Raw genomic sequence first — 21,890 nt, forward strand, 5'->3', positions numbered from 1 at the left:
TTTGAAGTCTTCTTTTGACTGAGGCTCACCCAAATAATGATAATTTGTGCATGCCGTCCCGTCAGGCACCGTTTCTATGAGTACCTGTACTAGTAGTCAATCGGATGTGGCTTGTGGCTGAGTGGGATTTATTGGTCTTGGACTCTTGGTAATGAGAAGGGAAAGGGGGGTCCATCACAATAAAATGATCAAAATGACCGATCGATGCCGCCCTGGGCCTTGGACGGGCCCTGGTGCCTGCAGAGAAGAAGAAGAAAGAAGACGAAGAATACGGGCCAGGTACAAGCCACAGCACCGAAAAAGTCAATGGAGACCTAACAAATGCGGCGACCAGTCAGCTCACTTAGTCGCCCTCCAAACCCGCCTGGCTGAGACACCGGCGCCAATCGAGGGGCCCGCCAATCAGTCGATCAGTCGGCATTCAGGAACGCGCTGAATGACTGTACTCTGTACAGTTCACGTCATTCTTCCTTTCTTCTCAAATGTCCAATACGAGGCGTGGCCAGCGGTAAAACACATGTTGATGAGGTGGCAGACGAGGAGTTATTGGTAGATGGGGGAAGAGGGGGAAAAGAGGGGAAGAGTGTGCCCAGTGAACAGTAGTAGGTCCCTGGGAGAGACGGTGAGGAGAAGTGGGTAAAGGCATGGAGGGTAAGACAGACAGACAGAGTACGAGTACAATATTCCGGAGTGTACTGTACCTACAGTCGAGTGGTAGCCTGGTAGGACAGTTCCTGAATCCTGAGGTACTGTTCAGGTTCCGCAGTTGCCAAAAGTGTGGTTTTGACTTTTGACTGGTTCCGTGCCTGACCAGTTGATCGGGGCGTTCACGAGCTGGGCTGCTGCAGTGGGTCTCCCTCCGTCGGGCCAGCCTGCGGGGGCCTGAACTCCGGCCAATCCTTTCTGTTGGTTGGTGGTTTGACTGGGGTGGTCTCTGCCAGGGACAACGCTTGTTATGGATGATTGGCAGTACACTCAGGGCTCTCAGGGCTCCCTTCCTCAAAGGTGAACAAACTCACCTGCGGTGGGTTAGCTCCTTTTTTTTCTCCCTTCACCTTTTTTACTTTTCACTATGACGAGTACGTATAATATTCACTCTTATAATTTCAATTCAATAAATAAAATCTTTTTTTTTCCCAAAAAAAAGAAAAGTTTAAAGTAAAAAATCGTTTTATTGTAGCCGAACACTAGTGCACTAACACCAGTCGGATTTCCTTAGACGGTCCCGGCCCTGACTGTCAGTCCCTCCTCCATCCCCCTCCATCCATACTTTATAAAGGGCTGCCCCTCTCGGTCTCTCCTCTCCTTCATTTTCTCGCTCCTCAACCAGCAGCGTCTGTCGTTCCTTCTTTCACACCCACACTCCCTTGGGTTCGCTTTGCTATCGTACTGCAGTGCAGTCAGTCAGTCAGTCCTTATCTTCGAGATCCTCCAATTCCTCTGTCGACCAGAGTCAGCCAGTCCTTCGTCTAGATAGACATCCCCTCAAGCAAGCAAGCAACCCGCTTTCTAGACTCAAAAAAAAAATCAACCCGATACCCCTCGTCAAACTCCACGATTCAAAAAAGCAATGGCTCCCATCACCAAGTCTCTTGCCCTCGTTGGCTCCCTGCTTGCGGCTTTCGCCTCGGCCGCCCCCGTCGACAAGCGCGACCAGGTTGTTGAGATCGAGACCGTCACCTCTGTTGTCTGGACCACCGTCGACGTGACCACCACCGTCACTGTCGAGCCTACTGCCACCAACGACGCTGTGAACAAGGTCGCCGATCACACCCAGGCGCACCACAGCTCCCACCACAGCTCCCACACTACTTCCACGACTGCTGGATGGGAACAGCCCGTCTGGACCGCCCCCGCCGTGCCCTCTTTCACCTGGACCCCCGAGGTTCCGCAGTGGACCACCAGCGTCGCTACTTCGACCACTGAGCAGTGGCACGCCACCACCACTTCCTCCACCACTTCCACGACCTCGGCCTGGACCACCACCACCACCACCTCTTCTTCTTCTACCTCCACCTCCACCACCGCTGCTGCTGCCGCCACTACCACCAGCGCTAGCTCCTCCGGCTCCGGCTCCGGCTCCGGCTCCGGCTCCTCTGGCGTCTGCTCCGAGTCCTCGCCCTGCAGCGGAGACATCACCTACTACGAGGTCGGTCTGGGATCCTGCGGCGAGACCAACACCGACAGCGAGCACGTCCTGGCTCTGTCCCACACCATCATGCAGAAGAGCTACTGTGGCAAGACGGTGACCATCAACTACGGCGGCAAGACCGCCACCGGTACCATCGTCGACACCTGCATGGGTTGTACCGAGGGTTCCATCGATCTGTCCTCGTCGCTGTTCCTCGAGTTGGCCGAACTGGGTGCCGGCCGTGTCAGCGGTGTCGACTGGTATATCCAGTAGATGTGTGAAGTGAAGGAAATGTGATTTATGGATAGAATGATTACCCTGCTGCCAGTTTTTTTTTTTTCGTGTGCATATCTTTTTGTTGAGATATCTGGGAGAATGGAACGAACCCGTCGCGGCGCGATGGTCTGAATAGATTGCATTCTTTCTTCATCTTATCTCTGGAATCAAGTAAAGCAAGTAACTGGGATTAAGTAAAGCGAGGGACTGGGAAAAAGTGGGCGGTAAGTTCAAGTTACCAGTAGGACTTCTTCCATCCAGAGATCGACCCGTAGCAAACTCGGCAAGTCAATCCACTACTAGTACTCACTCTACCATGCCCCTCCCACTGTGTGTAGTCGTCCACCTTGCACGATCACAACAACGTTCGGTACCTACTCCATCATCCACCGCCCCATCCAGGCAACGCCATTCCCATGACCGCGCGTGGTGAGAACACTCCCCGGACAGCCCTCCCACCCCTCGCCCTCGCCGTCGTCCGGCCCACCCCTCATGTAGCAGATTTCCCGCCTCCGACATATCCCGTGACACGGCTTCACCCAGCTGCCCCGCGTGCGTCGCGCCCACCACTCCTCGAACAGCGTCTCATTCCCGGCCATGCGCACCGTCAGCTCATCCCAGAACGCCGGGGAGAGCCCGTCCTCCTCCGTGTCGGTACCGTAGGCCTCGCGCGCCGAGTAGTACTTCTTCCACGTCAGCTTTGCGCCCCCATGGGCTGGGTGGTGATGTCCATCAGCAGCGTGACCATCGACATCGTGACCATGGGACAGTCCGGCAGACGAGGCGGCCCCGGCCCCGGCCCCGGCCCCCCAGGGTTCGTAGTCCGCCACGTAGACCATATAATCCACCACCGCCCAGGTGGCGGGATCGACGTCGTAGAGCCGGAAGGCCGGGCGGCCGCGCTCGGACGTGAGGCTGGGGTTGATGTAGTTGATGGCTACGGCTTCGCGGCTGGGATTGTGGATCATTCGACTGCTGCGCATGGTTGAGGCATTGTTGGGGCTAAGGTGACGGTGGTACACCTGGAAGAGATCCAGATGGCGGTGTCCGGAGAAGATGGCGGCGATGGTGGCGCGGAAGCGCTCGATGATCCGGTTCAGGGCGCGGGCGTAGCAGGGCAGCATGTGGGAGTTGCCCGGGGGCACGTGCGTGAGGAGCCAGACGCGCTGGTGGTGGCGTTCGGCCTGGTGGAGCTCGGTGGTCAGCCATGCGAATTGGGAGAGGGGGTCCGGGGTTGGGGGGGTCGTGTAGCTGAGGATGTTGAGGCGGTAGTAGAGGAGGCTGTTGAGGGAGATTATCTTGAGTGGTGGGGACGTTTGGGGGGTTTTGGTTTGGTGGTGGTGGTGGTGGTGCTGGTGCAGGATGCTGTAGTTGCCGTGGTTCTTGGGTTGGGGGCCTGGTGATGGTAGGCTCGGTTGGAGGGAGAGGCGGTTCGACCAGTAGGCGAAGAGGTCGTAGGCCCATTGCGGCGTCAGACTCGAGGATGGCGTGGGAGAGACTGGGTAGAGGTTGATCGGAGAGGTGTCGTGGTTGCCGATGGCGAGATAGACGGGTCCCTGGCGGGTGAGGGGCTGCAGGGCTGTATACGTGGTGTTGTAGTCGGCTTCGACGGAGGCTCGACTGGTGAGCCAGAAATCGTGGGGGACGACGTCTCCGGTGAATAACGTGAAGGCCAGCGGAGGCTGAAGGCCCTGCAGGACGGGTAATAGACTGTCAGTCAGGAGGCGAATGGGAGGATCGCACCGGGGATTGCCCCAGTCACCGCAGGGGAAGAGCGTGCTGTTGGGCGCATCAGCCGCTGTATAAGGCCGGCAGCACATGGGTTTCGAGCAGGCATAGCTGGCTCCCGCCGTGTAGAAGCGGTCAACGTGCGTGTCGCTGAGATGGGCCACGCGGACGGTTCGATTTTCACCCTCCCTTATATTATCGTTGACGCTCCTCGTGATGGGCTGGCTCGGCGGCTCGGGTGGCAGAGTCAGATTGAAATCGATCTCAGGCCACGGACACAAGCGACCCAAGCTGGCGCACATCAACCGACTGGTCACCGATTCAATCTGCAGCTGTTCGAGGATGTAAAAGACGCTGGGCGCTTGGGCGGCCGCGGTGCCCTGGCACACATCGGCATCGGCAATCTGGACTCGGCGATTTAGAGTGACAACAAGACAACAAGACAAAGAGATGATCGATCTACCTTGGCCTGCGTGCACACCTCCTCCAAGACTGCTCTCAGAACATCCGGGCCCTGATGCGCCACTGCCTTCAATGTGCCTAACAGGATCTGCAACCAATATCAATCCATGGCCAGTCAGTCATCTCGGCTAGCGTTCCGCTCACCTCGCAGGTTGCACACGTCACAGCCTGCTGCAGCTCCCCCCAGACTCGGTCAACCCAGTAATCGTGATCCTGACAGACAGCTACAGCCGTCAGTAGGGTCACAAGGATTATCGCAGTGTTCATGGTGAAGAGAGGGCCGAGCCGTTATCGAGAAAGGGAGATTGAAGACCCAAGGTCGGTTCTTTATACAAGAGTTGTTTGTGCAGGAGTGTTCATATGCCCCGAGCTTCGGGTCGAATTGGCTGATTTAACCCATAATAGAGGCGATGGATGGGACCATGTGATAGCAACAAGACCACCGAAGCGGAAGATCCTGGTTGATGAAGAGAGCATTATCAGCGGTGGTTAGGTTAGGGCTTTATGATGTAGCAGAAGTTGTCAGCTTGTCATCCGATGGCAGCAAAGATTGCGGGGGATAAAAGACCTCGCTAAACAAATCAAGCAATGGCCCCCATTCAACAAGAGGACTGAAGTAGTATAGTGCACAAATCAATCTGGAGACCAAATGAAGATCCCCATGCAGATAATCTATCACACCGTACTATTAAACATTAAAGAGTCGATCGGCCAGGAACAAATTCCTACTGCGGATAATGATAACTACTCCGTAACGGGTCCGTCTATGTAAGAAATGCCACGCGAGGGGGTGAAGAGAAATACTCCTTCTTCTCTCTCATCCTTACCATTTTCTACTGTCCATCCCTCCATCCCTCCATCAATCAATTGTTGGTCTTGCTACTCCGTACTCTGTAGTGAAATAACTCCTTTAACTTGGAAGAGTGACTGTCGATCAAGATTCAGTGCGATTGCTTTAGCTTACTTAATTTGCCATATTTTATTTTATTTTTTTTTTCTTCCGTATTTTTTAAATTAAATTGTCGAGTAAGCCTTCCAAGTTGCGTGGTTGGAACTTGGAGGTTCCATCCTTTTTCCCTCTTTTTCCCTCTCGTCTATTTTCCTCTTTCCTGCTTACTTGCTTTCCTGCCTGCCTTCTTTTCCTCTCCAACTCTTTCTCCTCTTCCTTTTCTCCGCTTCATCCCCTCAACCTTATTCTTATTTTCTCTTTTCTCTTTTCCTTCTCCTTTTACCACCCACACTCTCTTTTCAACACATCTATCTGCCTCCATGCCGTGAATCCATCGAGCGAGAAGTCAATCATGGGCCTGCCTCCCTCCCCTCCTCCTCCTCCTCCTTCTTCTCCTCCTCCCCGCCTCTAACCGACTCTTCCGCTCCCTCCGAGTTCGCTCTCCTCCGCTCTCCCCCTCTTCTCTCTCCGTGATGGAAGACCAACGACCGACTGTTTTAACCGTCTCAATTGTCTTTTTTATTGTCGCCACGGTCTTTGTTGCCTTACGCTTCGTCTCTCGCCTTTTTATAGTTCGCAAAATTGCCCTGCATGACTATCTTATGCTTTTGGCCTGGGTATATCTATCCACCATATCGATTTTCTCCATACTGGGCGATAAGCGAACTGACCATACTCCCGAACAACCCTCCCAGGTCCTTGATTTCGGCTTCTCCTTCTCCCTCTTCTATGCTACCCACCAAGGCCTCGGACTTCACGATGTCAATATTCGCCCCGAGCAACGGCCCGGCCTCAATCGCGCCGACTACGCCTTTACCGTCCTTTACGTGAGTCCTCCGCTCCGCTTCTGCTCTCTGCGCTCGGCTCACGGACGACCCAGAACCCAACCTTGATGGCCATCAAAACTTCCATCCTTGTTTTCTACCTGACCCTTACACAAGGCGAAAAGATCTTCCGCTGGGCCACCTACGTCACCCTCTTCGTCGTCAATGCCGCTGGCCTGGCCCTCACCCTTGTCAACGTCTTCCAGTGTCGTCCAGTCAGTGCTGCTGTCGCATACCCCTTGCCCGACGGCGCCAAGTGCATTGACATCCTCACCCTCTATCTATCCTCCTCCCCAGTCAACATCATTACCGACCTGGCCATCCTCTGCCTACCGAATCCCATTCTTACGCGAATGCGCCTGCCGCGCAAGCAGAAAATCATTATCGTCATCACATTCAGTTTTGGATTTTTTGTCGCCGTAGTTGATGTCATTCGGATCGCTTACATTCAAGATGCTGCGACTTCCCGTCAGATCGCCCTCAAAGAAGTTCACCTCCAGGGTACCCCCGGCGACGATTTGAGCTGTTAGTCAACTGTGCCCCGTGGTTGCATCTTCGTCTACCTCTAACTTCAAGCTTTAGGGTACGCGGCATTCTCCTTTATGTGGTCCGTCATCGAAGTCAATGTGTCCATTATATGCGCCTGCGTTCCTAGCCTCAAGCCGCTCGTCGCCCGATTGCTTCCCAAGCTCATTCGCGACACCGACGAAAGTTATCAGGCCTCTTCGCCTGGCACCCAACCGCTACAGGCGCTGGCGCCCATTGCAGTCGGGGACTCTGTGCCCCGACCTGCCCCGTCAAATGGAACCCCTAACCCTAAACCCACCCAGTCGGAGAGTCGGAGCAGTCAGGCTGGCAGCGACGCACGCGTCGATCTGACGGAGTTTCTGGCCGCCCCGCCGCCCCAATCAGGCGCGGAAGCGACCGACGTGGAGCAGCGCACGAACACAGTGACCAATTCCTCCTACCCGCCCAGTATCACCTTCTTCGACTTCGTCAATATGAAACAGCCCGCGAACATGCTCAAGCTGAGCAACAAGGAGTCCATCACACCGATCGCGTTCACCACTGTTTTGTTCTTCCTCTGGGGCTTTGCTTATGGATTGCTCGACATGCTGAATGAGCAATTCAAGAAAATCCTACATCTTGGTGTATATCGGTCATACGGCTTGCACGCGACCTACTACGGTGGGTATCTGTTGGGCCCACCGCTTGTGGGCCGTCCGGTGCTCAAACATTGGGGCTTCAAGGCTTCATTCATAACGGGCCTCTGCATCTACGCATGCGGCTCCCTCATCTTCTGGCCCTCCGCTGTGTTGACTTCTTATTCAGCGTTCGCTGTGTCCAACTTTATTGTCGGGTTCGGCTTGGCCGTGCTTGAGACAGCCGGCAACCCGTTCATTGCTCTATGCGGTCCGCTCGAAAACTCCGAGATTCGTCTCAACATCTCACAGGGTGTCCAGGCTGTTGGCAGTGTTGTTTCGCAGCTACTGGCGAAAAAGGTTCTGTTTAAAAAGGTTACTGATGTATCCTCCTTGGTAGACGTCCAGTGGACCTACCTTGGCATCGCTCTATTCGACGTGATCCTGGCCCTCGTCTTCTACTACCTGCCTGTTCCGGAGGCTTCCGATGCTGATTTGGAAGAGTTGGCAAACCGTCGGCGATCCGACAATCGTGCTCATGTGGCGGGGTTGCCGGTGGTCTGGGTCACACTGGGCCTGGGTATATGGTCCGTGTTCATGTATGTCGCGGGCCAAGAAGTCTTGTCCATGAGCTTCGCGCGTTTTGTCGAGGAGGTTCATCCAAAGTGAGTTTCCTATCCTGATCTCCTTTTGCTCATTTCACTAAAGTGGGTACAGCGCTTCCTTAAGCCCCTTCGAATTCTTGACCATTGGGCACACAGTCTTTGCAGTAGGGCGTTTTTTAGCCGCTCTTCTGCAATGGTTTCTGAAGCCACGCTGGATTCTGCTGTGGTCCTACATTGGCATGATTGTGTGCGCCGCGCTATGCATGCATACTACCGGCCTCACGGCGGTGACAATGGCGGAGCTTGTATATCTGTTCGAAAGCGGTGCCTTCAGTATCAGTTTTGCCATCGCTTTGCGGGGCACGGGACGGCATACCAAGACAGCCGGCTGTTTGCTGACGATGGCCATCGGAGGGGGCGGTGGTATCTTCCCGTTTGCGCAGTACGCAGCGCAACTGGTAGGCGGCGTACCCTACTCGTATAGCGTTCTCGTGGCGGTCTCCGCCGCGGGCGCCATATTTCCAATATATTTGAACCTCGTACCGGCGGCCAAGAAGCAGGTGGACCCGGTGCCCAACGAACATCTGCGACATCCTCGCCGCCGTAGCCGCGGCGTGCCGCGTGCCAAGGACAATCCGTCCATGGGAGGAGTGCTGTCGCGACGGCGCAGTGTGCTCTTGGATCCGCTACCGACCGTGCAACTGACGGGGTGATTGGCTTTGTTGTTTTCTCCCCTTGGGGATATGCCTTGTGATACCCATACATTGTTTAATATTTTGTTTGATCCTGGATTTAGCATGGCGTCAGGTTGCATTAGCATTTGGAATGACAAATCAACAGCGTCGCACCGTGGTAGCGTTGACATCAGTTGAAGCGTCATTTGAGTCGCTCGCTACAGCATATAGTTATACTTCGGAAGACAATTGTCGACGATTGTGTACAGCGAAGCAGGGTTACGAATCAAAGTACCCTGATAGAGTCGAACAGTCTATACATATAGAGTTCGAAGACTTCATGGTTGAACATATTGTCTACTGTAATAGTGTCCCCAACTGTCTCATGCCGCTCGACTCAACAATTAAGATCTAAGACGTACAGTCAGGTACGGACAACCCCGGGTGGGTCTGTCAATGTCTGTCACAGGCCTGTGGCTCGTCCAGGCAGTGGCTGTGCGTGCGGGAACCCTAGTCGCAAATGCCACGGCACTTCAACAACTTTTGAGGTGAGGTGACTACCCGTACTTGAATCTGTAACGTAATTTAATACCTTATGGTAACTTCCTGTCATGTACTGTACCACCTGTAACGTACAGTGATACCATACCCCGTTCCACCCTGTATCCAAAGCACTACCCAGTCAACTTGTTGTGTACCAAGTTAGGTAAGGTGCAACAACAAACCAAACGTATTATCCTCGCGAGGTTCCGGGCACCCGGTTTCAAGCAGAAGCAGATAGATTCGAGGCGCCCAACAATAATGCAGTGCAGTGAAAGAGCCCGATGCAAGTTTGGAATACAACGAGAGCTCGTATGTACGTCCATAATACCTATCTACGTGACGTGATGGTTTTGACTCGGCTTGGTGAACCTTGCAGATGTAGTATGTATGTTCTCAGCTCGTGGTGAGTGTCTGGAGGGAAATGTCGTTATCATCTTCTGCATATGCGTAGTGAGCACTACTCAAATGGTGGGGGTGAGTTGATCTGTACGGAGTAAGATGTCTGGATGTCTGGATTCCTTGATCATTCAAGAGATGAATAGTTGGCAAGGAGGGCAGATGAATGGGGGGACCTCCTACCGGCCTGAGCAGGAAGGCGGAAAGCCCCTCGAGTCCTAGGAGCACCTCGTCAGTAAGTTAGATTGTTCTTGTCAGCATATCTCCAAGCCAAGACCCGATCGAAAGCTTATTACAGGAATGTGGGACTATCATTTAAGATCTATGTTGCGGCGGGCTTACATGAGTCTCCGTGGAACTAGATGCGAGGACTAGTGATTACGCATAGCAATGACCATTGATTTGACATTCATGATTCATGATTGTGAAAAAGGTATAGTAAATATGTACTATGAAGTAAAGCAACCGGCGCCTCTATCCATGCGCTGAAACAAAACGGGAGAAGAAAAGTCATCATCATAGCACCATCTCACCGACGATGCGAAGCATTTACCACCAGTCACCCTGGTCCTTCATGGCAGCAGCAACCTTAGTGAAACCAGCGATGTTGGAACCGGTGACCAGGGAAGGCAGGACACCCTCCGCAGGGGTGGCGTACTCAATAGCGGTCTCGAGACCGTTCTTGAAGCAGGAGCGCATGATGTCCTTGAGACGGGCATCAACCTCCTCAGAGGTCCAGCTGAGGCGGGCAGAGTTCTGAGCCATCTCGAGACCGGAGACGGCGACACCACCGGCGTTGGCGGCCTTACCGGGGGCGTACCAGATGGCAGCCTTGCCGGCGTTGGCCTGACGGTGGGCCTCGAAGGTGTCGATGGCCTCCTGGGTGCAGCCCATGTTGGAACCCTCGGCGATGAACTTGGCTCCAGCATCGATCAGCGCCTGCGCCTCCTCGCCGGAAACCTCGTTCTGGGTAGCAGAGGGAAGGGCAACGTCGACCTTGCCAACGTGCTTCCAGGGACGAGCACCAGCAATGTACTTGAACTTGGCGGAGTCGGCGAAGACACCCTCGGAGACGATAGAGGCGAGCTGTTTGCGGGCGACCTTGAGGTCGGCAATCAAAGCGATCTCCTCGGGGGTGAAGCTGGAGTCGTTGACAACGATGAGGGAGCCCTGGCTGTCGCTCAGGGAAACAACGGAACCACCGAGCTCAATGACCTTGAGGGCGGCGTACTGGGCGACGTTACCGGAACCAGAGATGGCGACGCGCTTGCCGGAGAAGGACTCAGCGCCGTTGGTGGCGTGCTGGATCATGTGCTCAACGTACTGCGATGTCCTGTTAGCACAATGCGCCTGTGATGCCAGAAACGGAAGGATAACATACGTAGACAACACCGTAACCGGTAGCCTCGGGGCGGATCAAGGAACCACCCCAGGTGAGGCCCTTACCAGTAAGGACACCCTCCCACTGGTTGCGGATCTTGCGGTACTGGCCGAAGAGGAAACCAATCTCACGGCCAGTGACACCGATATCACCAGCGGGGACATCAGTGTCGGCACCGATGTGCTTGGCGAGCTCAGTCATGAAAGAAACGCAGAAGCGGCGGATCTCGTTGTCGGACTTGCCCTTGGGGTCGAAGTCGGAACCACCCTTACCACCACCCATGCTCAGACCAGTCAAGGCGTTCTTGAAGATCTGCTCGAAACCCAAGAACTTGAGGATGGAGAGGTTGACAGTGGGGTGGAAGCGGAGACCACCCTTGTAGGGGCCGAGGGCGGAGTTGAACTGGACACGGAAACCGCGGTTGACCTGGACCTGGCCCTGGTCATCCTCCCAGACGACACGGAACTGGATGACGCGCTCGGGGACAGAGACGACAGCCAGAGCCTTGCGGTATTCGGGGTTCTTCTGGAAAAGAGTGGAGTTCTCGAGGGTCGAGGCAAGCTCTGTGAAGGGGGGGGATTGTTAGGTACAGCGGAAACAAATTGGGTAGCTATTTGGATTGATAGAAGAACATACCCTTGTAGGCCTGCTCGAACTCGGGCTCAACGGGAAGGTTGGACATGGTGAATGAGGGAGGGAAGAAAGTATTTAGTATGATGTTGTTAGAAGAAGAAGAAGAAGAATGACCCAAAGGATACCCGACAAGACTTTTTAAGACCTGGTCTGGGAGAGAGATGGAGGATGGGGATGGGAAGAAAGAAAGAGAAAGAGATGAGGGAGGAGAGAGAATGGGTTGGTTTATGTATCTTTCCCATTGCCTCTTTTTCTTCCGGGTTTCCCCCCTTCTGCACTTCCCTTCCCGTTTCAGTCCCCCTCCCCTCCCCTCCCCCTCCTCCTCTTCTGCTTCTACCCCCGACCCCGGACTGGGTTTGTGGTGGCAGTCATGGTAGGTAGCAGTGGATGGTGGGTGCCACTGGGTCGGAGCGGAAGAGGGTTGTCCGGACGGCAAAACGAAAGAAAAAAAAAAAAAAAGAAAGAAAGAAAAGAAAAAAGGAAACGGGAAAATCAAAGAAACACCAAAAAGGTGTACAGTAACAGCCGGAGTCGGACGAAACGTACACAGTAGAGAAGTCCCCGCCGGAGAGGAAAAAGTAGTAAGGCAGTCAACGGCAGCGGGACTAATCACGGCAAAGCAATGCCGGGTGGGCGTCCGAAGTTCGGGGCAGTGTTAGTCGATAGTTTATGGTCACAGAATCTGCGCCCGTTATCTATCGGCGGAAACCCGCCCCTCTCGCCGCTTTCAGTCCTCCCGGGAAATCCTCGTGTGGCAAGGAATCTCTCGGGATGCAAGGCTCTAAGCGAGCTGGATTAAGAGATTTTTTTTTGGATGAAACGTACGTAGTCTACTCCGGGCTGTTCTTGGGTTCATTGACTATTGTTCAGTAGTAGTAGTAGTAGTAGTAGTAGTAGTAGTAGTAGTAGTAGTAGTAGTAGTAGTAGTAGTAGTAGTAGTAGTAGTAGTGGACTTCTGGTCTGCTCCCCTTCCCAACCCATCATGTACATGTACTGTACGATGTGAAATGCATGCCAAGCCTCTCCCTGCAGGCCTATCGACGGCACGTGACCTCGGAATCGATCCTCAGATCCCCCAAGTGCAGTGTGCCCCACGTGTAAGCGAAAGTCTTATCTGATTGTTTTACGCACTATCAACCCGATCATCTCTACGTAGAGTGCGCCCTCTGAAGACTGGAATTCGCCTGTCTCAGAACTAGGAAGCACATCGTTGTTGGGTGTTCTCTCCGAAAACAGGATGAATCGTTAACTGTCGGGAGACTCCGGCTTCCCGGTGAGCTGAGCTGAGTAGGGTCGTGGACAGTGGACACAGCGGGGGGGGGGAGGGAGGGGGGAAGAAGAGATGGCCGCCGCTGGCTGGTGGTGGTGGTACGGGAAGGCGGGCAAGTATAACACACGGTTCACCGGGCGATCATACCATCTGTGGCCTTGCTCTGTCCGTCTCACCGGTAAACTGCCCATCGCCTAATCACAAATCTGCCTATGAGTAGTATAGACCGCTTTGCTAACCAAAAAAAAGGCAACGCAGCAGAATGGCACATCCCTACCTTCTAGGGCACTCGAAAGCCATCGACATCACATTGGTGTCATGGTCATTGTACTGTACACAAATGGTCGATGAAAATTCCAGCCCCAGCAGCAAGGAAACCTTTAGGTTGCGGCTGACTGGCCAAACTTCACCTGGGGGGCACATGTGATGGCGCCGGGGGAAGTTCAAGGTTACCAATTCCAATCGAGTTACAGTGACTGCGGAGCCAATCAGCATAATCCAAGACCCTTGTCCGTCCTTATCTCGACGGTATCAGAGCCAATGACACGGTGCAATTGTCATAGATAAGTAGCCGAGTTCCGTGACCCGAGAGGGTGGCACTAAGGCTGTCCCGTCTGTGCTCACTGCTCACTCACGGCTCGAATTCGAGAAATGGGAGGGAATCTGCGGTGCAGGCAGGCTTAAACATTGGCAGGTGCTGAAGAAACTTTGGCACTAAACCTCTTTAATCATCCTTCCCCCACTCCCTTCCCTGAGCCGACTCGCCCGAGTACGGCCATCCGAGCGGAATGCGCACGCGGTGTCTTAACTCTAAGTCTCTAACGCCTCTAAGATCACAAACCCCCCCCCAAACCCCCCCCCCCCCCCCACTAATGCATCCGTCGGTGGTCGGGGTTTGTTGACAGGGATTCTGGCCCGAATTGGTCTTTTCTTGGTTATCTGGGGGAGGCAACTGTCTTTGATCCATTTGGTTGTTGGGGAAGATGGGGGGGGGGAGTAAGATGCGAGATCCGGGGAAAGTACCTTATGCACCAGGGCAACTTCGATCACATACAATTGGGTTAGGTGAATTGAAAATCACATCAGGCTCAACGCCACAAGACGCGTCGATATCTACCATGATTACTTTTTCATTTTACTTAACATCGCCTGCTAGCCAATGAGATACACTACAGGGTACTTGTCAGTAGGTAGGCAAGGGAAACTACACTAGCCATGCGCTGCTGTCCTTTTCCGCTCTCACCATCAGCGGCAGTACTTTTCTTAGCGTTAGTGCATTCCTCCAGGGGCAAAGTAGGATCCGATGTCGGCATCAGTCTCCCTGGTGATTATACCACCAATCAAGTGAACCACGCTTTATCGGCCTGGGGTTCCCATTTCACTGACCTGTTGAGGACTTCGAAGGATCCATCAATTACAGCCTGGTTCTTTAGCCTGTTGTTCTCGTTTGACGCATTAGGGGACAAGTGTCGTCCGAGATCCCGCTCGGAGCGGAAAGCAACAACAAAGGGATCATCAGCATACCTACGCTACGATCATTTCAGGAATTTGAGAACAATACAAGAGGACACTCTATATTTGCTTCTGCGAATAACGACTGCCCGAGTACATTGAGTCAGGCATGTGCGTAGCGAGCTAGCGAAGTACATGAACCAAGGTCAGGCAATACCTGCATGTTAAAACAGAATGCGAAATAGGCTGTGCGGGCCGCCATCCTAGCACCTCGGGGGGGCCAGGCGCTCGAGGACTCCATGCATGCATAAAGCGTGGTTCTGGAAACAAGCTGCATTCCAACACAAACGATCTCGCTAATCTGCATTACTGAAACTGCGCAGCTTCTGGAGCGTGCTCCACTCACTCCTGTACATGTCATTGCGCTCATCGCTCGCTCACTCCAGCGCCTAGCCCTTAACCGCCTCGAGTTTGGAGACGAGCAGGTGGGAAAGAGGGGGGGGGTCTATACTCTCGCCGCGCTCACATGACACACGGACAGGGGCAGGCCATACTTCGTGCCAGTGCTAGCCAAGAAGGAAGCAGCAACGAAAGACATGCGGGCACGTTGGCGGAATGTCAAATCTAGACATCAGTCCCAGATCTGCCATTACCATGTCATATACTAGCCATGTCTCGAGTGTAATGTCACTTCTCGCACATCGAGGCTCGCCATGTGCTACATAGTCCAGCTATTCGTCCGTATGCGGATCATTCAATGGAATCCAGACAATTAGAAAGAACAGAACTTTCAGTCTGGAAACATCTTCGAAGCTGACAACACACCACCGAACTCATTCCCTTATCAGAAGGGCTTTCTGGTGCAGCTCATTCATCAGATTAAGAGCGACCAAGATCTCATATTGTGTGAACAATTAGCATAATGGATTGTCGAAATACATTCCTACTGTCCATTGCATTGTTGTAGGCTCGATGTGTCGGATTGGACACCCCACAACTTAGAACTATGGGGCTGGTGAGCTAGAAGTATGAAGCTCAGGCTTGACAATTATCGGCGAGCCCATCATTGTTGCACTTGCTTCTGGCACAAGCTATTGTCTCATTGACTGACTGACATCGTATCGAAGTCTTCTACATTGGAAGACTGGCAATCATAACATACTACCAAAAATTGATTGTAACACAAGCCGACACGAAAGTTGCACGAAAACAAAGATCATCTCTAATATCGAAACGAGAGGCGTAAAAGGAAGGGAACGATGAAGACAGCAAAGCAAGGACGAGTATCAACCAGGGCCTCAAGTACATACGCTATCTGACAGGCGCAGAAGAAGTACAGTCAGTCTCGTGAGTTTGCTGCAGCTATTGAATACAACCGCTGGATATCACATAGGATAGGTAGTATGCTCTCGTCTCTCGGGAGAATTATCCCTACTCGTAGAACGATTGACAGCGAATGAGAAACACAAAGAGCTAGCCCGGGGAATATCTCCTCTGCAGAAGAAGTCTAATTTTTAATTGACAGGCTACATGGGATCAGTTCTATCTACGACTGCATGTCTAAGACACATACCATAGGTAATCCTAGCCAAGAGTTAGCACCCTGCTTGTGAGGCCAATGGGTGTGAAATCAGCCCATGTACAGGGTATCAGATACACCCGGTCAAGGTAGTGTATACACTTCTGGTATAATCACCTCGGATAAGTTACAAGCCAGTTCTTAGCACATGTGATCTATAATTAACTATATTATTTCTTACTTTATTAAATTTCTTACTTTATCTACCCAAGAAATTAAGATGTCTAGATTTCCTAAAATAAAAAGACGTAAATATTTAGATAAGGCTATTTATTTATTATTTAAGCTTTTAGAAAGTGGGCTTTCTGCTGCTAAAATTAATAGACTAATAGATATTTTAAAATTCTTAGTTATTTATATTATTTAAAAATAAAAAACTTAGTTAGAAGATTTTATTCTAAGACGAAAATATAAAAACAGATTTTTAAAGCTTTTTATAAAAAATTAGTATTTTTTAATTTATTATATAGTCTAAAATTTTTTTAAAACTTTGACTGCTTTAGCTACTTTTTTAAAATTAAACTATCTTCTTTATTTTAGTATAATTTATATATATCTATATAAAAACAAAATATATATTTTTAGACCGAGAAAAAAGCTATTTTTAACTAAAAAATAAAAAATAATCTAATTAAAATAAATCTAAAAATATATTAAATTTACAGAAAAAGACTAGTATTATTATATTTTTATTTTAAATATACTAAAAATATAGCTGTTTATATAAATCTAACTATTTAAAGTCTTTTTTTAAGTTAGATAAATTAATATTTAATATTTAGAATTTAATATTATATAATTTATTCAAAAAGTTTTATATTTTAACTTCGGGCTAAAGAATAAACTTTATTAAATATATAAATATAATTTTTTTTAAATTTAGCTATTTATATTATAAAAAAATAGCTGAAAAATATAGAAATATATTATAGTAGAAAAATAATACTATTTAATATATTATTAAAATAGTAAAAATCTATTAAAATATTATAAAAATATAATAAATAGAATAGCCGGCTTAGTTTCCGGATTTAAATCTAATTAAAAATATATAATATTATATAAAGCTTATAATATTTAAGCGATATTATAAAATTATTAATATTACAGAGTTTAACTATATTTTTTAATATAAATAGAATATAATTAGCTGAAAAATAATTATAAAAATTATTAATTTTATATAAAAATAATATTTAGTATATATTACCGTACGTGGTGGCTATACAAAGTATTAAGAAATTAATTAAATAGCTATTTAGAAATATTTTAAGCCTATTTTTATATAAATTAATTAAGTATTTATAGTTTTATAGTATTTTGCTCTTTAAGTATTTTTATATAGGAGAGCACGTGAAAGCGGCCGGCTTGTGACTTATCCGAGGTGATTGTACTTCTCTGTAGTTGCTATGCCAGTGCGGACTCAAAATGTATAGCACTGCAGCTTTCTGGATATATGCATTGCGAAACGATTCTTATTTGACTGGCAGAATGAGGCACAGTACTGTGCACATACAGTTGGAAGATAGGCTGGTTCTGGTTCTACTCAGTACCCAATACGTACCAGATATTTCGGTAAGGTCTTGTCCATTACATATGGTAAGTGATCGGGGTATGAAACCGTTACCGACTGGTTACAACACCACCAGTTTGGACCCCTTCCTGGTCTGCCGTCCCGGTCTCCTTACCCCCTCCCTTCATGAGGAGAGATCTGGACTAATTGAAAACACCACTCCGTCCTCCGTACCTGGTTTCATGATATGTCCGAGCTAGCCTGCAGAAACAAGAGACTGCCCACAAATCTTGTATAATCAACAGTGTCCTCCCCCCCCCGCTTCTTCAGCCGCGCGCCAGTCACTGGTGCGGGATCTTCATCGAATAAGTCCAGAAGAAGTTTAAACTGCAATCTATGAGTATGGGTTTTGTGCGGTTTATGCCTTGCGGATCTAGGTTTCCCTCCAGTTTTCGTTGGGTCCTGCAGGGACACAACACAACCCCAAGGACCAAATGGGCCGAGGAACCACAAGAACAACTAATGTCTGTGTATGTACTGTGCCTAACCCGATGGAAAAAAACAAGAGAAAAAAAAAAAAAAAAGAACAACCACCCACGCTACTACCCGGATGAGAGGAGATTCCCCCCCCCCCCCTCTTCACCCTCTCCCCCTACGCGATCGATAACCACAGATCCGATCCACGAGTTCCGACCGGTGGAGAAGGAAGGGGGCGCGGTTCGTCATCCCAACCCATCGGCTCCGATCTCCCCCTCCCATGGTAATCGGTAGGTAAATGTTGGCGGGCAGCAGATGGGAAAATTCAAATCGATCGATCCAAGCGGACCGGGGATTGTGCGACTCGCATGGCATAGGTCCATTGCCTCATATCTCAAATGTATCTGCCTTTGCCCTTTCACAGATAACCCTCAGAGAATTAAAGATGGTAAGTAGTCTGTCTAGGTATGTGTTTACACCTGTAAACCGAGGTTCAGCAGCAGGACGGCTGGGTCACCTCTCCAAAATGGGCCGGCCTTTCTCAGTCTCACGCAATACGGACTGTAGCAGAAGTGTAAATCTTCGTCCAGTGCGAGTCGATTGACCCAGATAAACTCCGAATGGGCAGGCACACGAACATTCGTTCTCCTCACCACCTGGCCCCATGACGATTCTAACCGATCCGTGATGTGAGCGCCAGTCGCCTCGGTACATTGTTCCCGTCCGAACCAATGCCGTGTTCCACAGCGCACTACTGGGCTGTCAGCCTCGCTAGAGGTCGTCTCGCTTGTTTCAGACTTCTATCGTTCCGGAGGTAGGTGCCCAATCGAGACACTTGTCGAGGTCGATCCTCACCAGGTTGGCCCTGCCATCCAGGTTCTTGGGGTCGTGAACCGCGATCGCAGTAGTAGGGGGCTCAGGGGGCGCGGTTCTTTTCGCATTCAAGTAAAGCATGTTCCAGCGATGACGACAAGCCCTACCAATGTCTAGAATTCAGAGATGTGGTAGTCAACATCTCCAACTTGGAATCGAGAGCTGTGCATTGATGCTATACTAAATACCAACGCCTATCATATGATTCATTGATTGGTTGCTGTTTTCAAAAATCCTCGGTCGTGTATATCCAAGTATAGCCCCTTGCAAAAAGGAGTGCGCTTCGTAGTCAATAATAGAAGCCAAAACTAAAATGTGGGCCCGCGCCAGTCTATCACGCTCAAGAACTCATATGATCGTCATCTCATGGCAGGCATGCGAAGAACAGAAAGAATATTAAAAGAATAGAAACGGGTTCCGCTATGAGGTCCCCAAACTCCGTACTGTCACCCATAGTCGTTGGGTATTGTTCAACATGTAGAAGTCAACCCGGGGGATCGATGCAAAATGATAAAGCAAGAAGAGGCAAGGAAATGAGAGAAGATTTGGATCGAGGGAGTAGAAGCCTCAGCCACGTGAGCTCTGCGCTCGTGACATGTTAGACGATGAATCGCGAAGGGCATCAGGCGCTCGTGGCCCGACCATCCAGTCCTCCATGGCAAGCCAGTCACTCCAGCTCCTCTCCGCGGCCTCGATCTCTGAATCCAGCGGACCCTGCAATGGTCGTAAAAATGGGATAGTCTCCAGCGGAGCAATATCGTAATCCTTTTTCACAGCTGCCCACCCCCCACTTTTCGCTGCGAAGAGGTAATTGCGTCTCTCCTGTTCGTGCAGAGGGCCGATGCCGGTGGCCCATTCGTTCCCGAAGAATCCTTGAAGCACCCCCGGAAAATCCATTCCAGTAGCCACTAGGCGACGAATATAAGGAATCAGCGAGACAGAAGGGGGCACTGTCGACGGCCCAGATGAATCCGAAGGGGTACTTGTATGGTTGGCGCTTGTTGAAGAGTGATTGGTGGACGAGCTCGAGCTCGAGCTCGAGCTTGCAACCGGATTGGATTCCCATTGGAATGGAAGACGAATGTTCAGAAAAGCGGAAAGCGCTTGAACAGGGACGCTGTGTTGCGCATCATCCAAGAAGTATCGCTGACAATTTTGATAGCGCGGGTACCATTCGAAGATGTCGCAACCGACTGTAGACGATTCCGCAGGTCCTATCATTGCTGCTGGTTCGCGGATTTGATTATCATTCATTGGAGGAGCGGAAGCACGTTTCGTGGGGTCAATCGAATTTCTGCTGCGGAAATGTTCACTTGCGTCAGTTCTGAGTCATTCAAGATCATGGTCTCAATACTATTTCATTTCGATATTTTCTGATGGCCTTGGCTGGTGTTTCGATACTTGAGACAGAAGTGGCATAAATCAGGCTCTGCTCTGTGAAAAGCACGAAAGGCAGCAAGTGGTATTGTACGGGAAAGAAACCACGACTGAACAGCCGAAGTAGAGGGGTAGAAGGGCTAGAGGGCGAGCGAATGCGTACTTGCTATCAATCACACTGCGTCCCCTTCGAAGGAGAGATCTTCGTGGCCGCGTAGATGGGAAGGACAATGATGAGGAGCGAAATAGATTCCTGATGGTAAACCCTAGGCCTCTCCCCGGATGAGATTCGTCCATGGACATCTGCTAGGCGCAATCCATCTATTATCGAAGCAGAAAACACAAGTCATGACATGGGCCCTAGCCCAAGAGAAACACTTGTCGGAGGGAGCGGGGAGAAGATGTGGTATTTGGTGAACAAATACAGGTAGGTGATAGTCGCAGCGGAGGAAATAGAGGGGGAAGAAGGGGGGGGGTACAACGCTCTACTTTAGGTGATGGGCTCCATTGGAAGAACTGGAACGGGGCTGCATATGAGCATACATAAAAAAAAGTTCAGTTTGAGACAAAAATAAAGAAGGTTACGAAGAAGGGAACCGGCCCGGAAGGGTAGGAAAGAAAGAGTCAGATTGCGGAGCTGGACTGGAAGGTGTGGACTTTGTAGACCAGGTATATTGTTTGGGACCTTGGGTACTGGTACTGGGTGCGACTAGCACCAGAGAAACGAACGGGTCTACCCGATTAAAGGCGGCTCGTTTTGTTTCGTTTTTGTTTGGGAGGGGGGCTTTTTTTTTATTGAAGGATTTTCCTTTTCTCTCGCTATCTTTTACTCCTTCTTTTCTTTCTGGATTTTTCCTATTCCCTCTGTTCTTTCTCTTTCCTTTCTTTGCAATTCATCATCTGTCAAACGAAAGGAAATGAACTATACCATCGTGTTGGTACAAATGACTCTTAGTACACATGTACCGTACATACCCAAGGATATAGTGTTTCGCTGAGGTGCCTCCAGTCACAGCTGTTCAATTAATTTCTGATGGTATTTGCATGTTTTAGGATAATTCGCCTAATAGCATTGGGCTGTATTAAGATTGAATTGATAGATAGAACCCCATTTAGTAGTAGCTTGTTCAAACGAGGTGCCTGAATAGTTATAGCGTAACCTCTCTAAGCCACACTAACGTTAAGTATCAGTAGTGTGGCGGGTATCGAGCAGCACTAACCTCACAGTACCTGCTCCAGGCTACGGTACTGAGTAGAAAGACAAGGCCGCTTTCAGATTAGGACATCTTAGGGTAAAACTGGAAGGAAGAACCCTCATCAAAGTGATTGTCATCGGCAGTCAGATTCTCAATGATAGTATCGATCGTGGTTATTGACTGGTCTCTATTCTTTGAATTTTTTTAGAGTTTTCTAAATGCCCCTCCTCCTCCTCCTCCTCCTCCTCCTCCTCCTCCTCCTCTTCTTCTTTGGTGCGAATGAAGAAATGAATCATTCACAGTGATCGGGAATGGAATCCCAAGGAACCTGGACATTAGAATCAGGTACAGATCGAATGGTTCAGGGCGGCCCTTCGGTGGATTCTGGGTAGTCCCTCCGAGCCTCTAG

General features: G+C 50.3%; 5 protein-coding genes across 5 annotated transcripts; 2 read left to right on the forward strand and 3 right to left on the reverse strand.

Annotated features, from left to right (window-relative positions):
* Positions 1 to 1,454: 1,454 nt before the first annotated feature.
* On the forward strand, positions 1,455 to 2,474 carry BO66DRAFT_388077 (RlpA-like double-psi beta-barrel domain-containing protein). Its single transcript, XM_025646464.1, has one exon. It carries the CDS (start codon positions 1,571 to 1,573, stop codon positions 2,402 to 2,404), a length of 834 nt encoding a protein of 277 aa, XP_025508427.1. The 5' UTR covers positions 1,455 to 1,570; the 3' UTR covers positions 2,405 to 2,474.
* Positions 2,475 to 2,546: 72 nt separating this feature from the next.
* On the reverse strand, positions 2,547 to 4,864 carry BO66DRAFT_467878 (PPN1 endopolyphosphatase family protein; the record flags this gene model as incomplete). The annotated part of the gene is made up of 3 exons (XM_025652603.1): positions 2,547 to 4,539; positions 4,599 to 4,685; positions 4,742 to 4,864. 3 exons carry the CDS (start codon positions 4,862 to 4,864, stop codon positions 2,782 to 2,784), a joined length of 1,968 nt encoding a protein of 655 aa, XP_025508428.1. The 3' UTR covers positions 2,547 to 2,781.
* Positions 4,865 to 6,019: 1,155 nt separating this feature from the next.
* On the forward strand, positions 6,020 to 8,830 carry BO66DRAFT_397852 (putative MFS monosaccharide transporter; the record flags this gene model as incomplete). The annotated part of the gene is made up of 4 exons (XM_025648620.1): positions 6,020 to 6,373; positions 6,427 to 6,895; positions 6,953 to 8,177; positions 8,230 to 8,830. 4 exons carry the CDS (start codon positions 6,020 to 6,022, stop codon positions 8,828 to 8,830), a joined length of 2,649 nt encoding a protein of 882 aa, XP_025508429.1.
* A 1,399-nt stretch (positions 8,831 to 10,229) lies between these two features.
* On the reverse strand, positions 10,230 to 11,943 carry BO66DRAFT_388079 (glutamate dehydrogenase). The gene is made up of 3 exons (XM_025646465.1): positions 11,748 to 11,943; positions 11,112 to 11,674; positions 10,230 to 11,053 (listed from the first exon to the last, which is right to left on the reverse strand). The coding sequence occupies exons 1-3, from the start codon at positions 11,791 to 11,793 to the stop codon at positions 10,280 to 10,282; spliced, it is 1,383 nt and encodes a 460-aa protein (XP_025508430.1). The 5' UTR covers positions 11,794 to 11,943; the 3' UTR covers positions 10,230 to 10,279.
* Positions 11,944 to 19,069: 7,126 nt separating this feature from the next.
* BO66DRAFT_111482 (uncharacterized protein) lies at positions 19,070 to 20,538 on the reverse strand. Its single transcript, XM_025641831.1, has 2 exons — positions 20,449 to 20,538; positions 19,070 to 20,308 (listed from the first exon to the last, which is right to left on the reverse strand). The coding sequence occupies exon 2, from the start codon at positions 20,160 to 20,162 to the stop codon at positions 19,476 to 19,478; it is 687 nt and encodes a 228-aa protein (XP_025508431.1). The 5' UTR covers positions 20,163 to 20,308; positions 20,449 to 20,538; the 3' UTR covers positions 19,070 to 19,475.
* Between the last annotated feature and the right edge of the window lie 1,352 nt (positions 20,539 to 21,890).

The sequence above is a fragment of the Aspergillus aculeatinus genome (assembly GCF_003184765.1).
Source record: "Aspergillus aculeatinus CBS 121060 unplaced genomic scaffold BO66scaffold_3, whole genome shotgun sequence".
NCBI lineage: Eukaryota > Fungi > Ascomycota > Eurotiomycetes > Eurotiales > Aspergillaceae > Aspergillus > Aspergillus aculeatinus.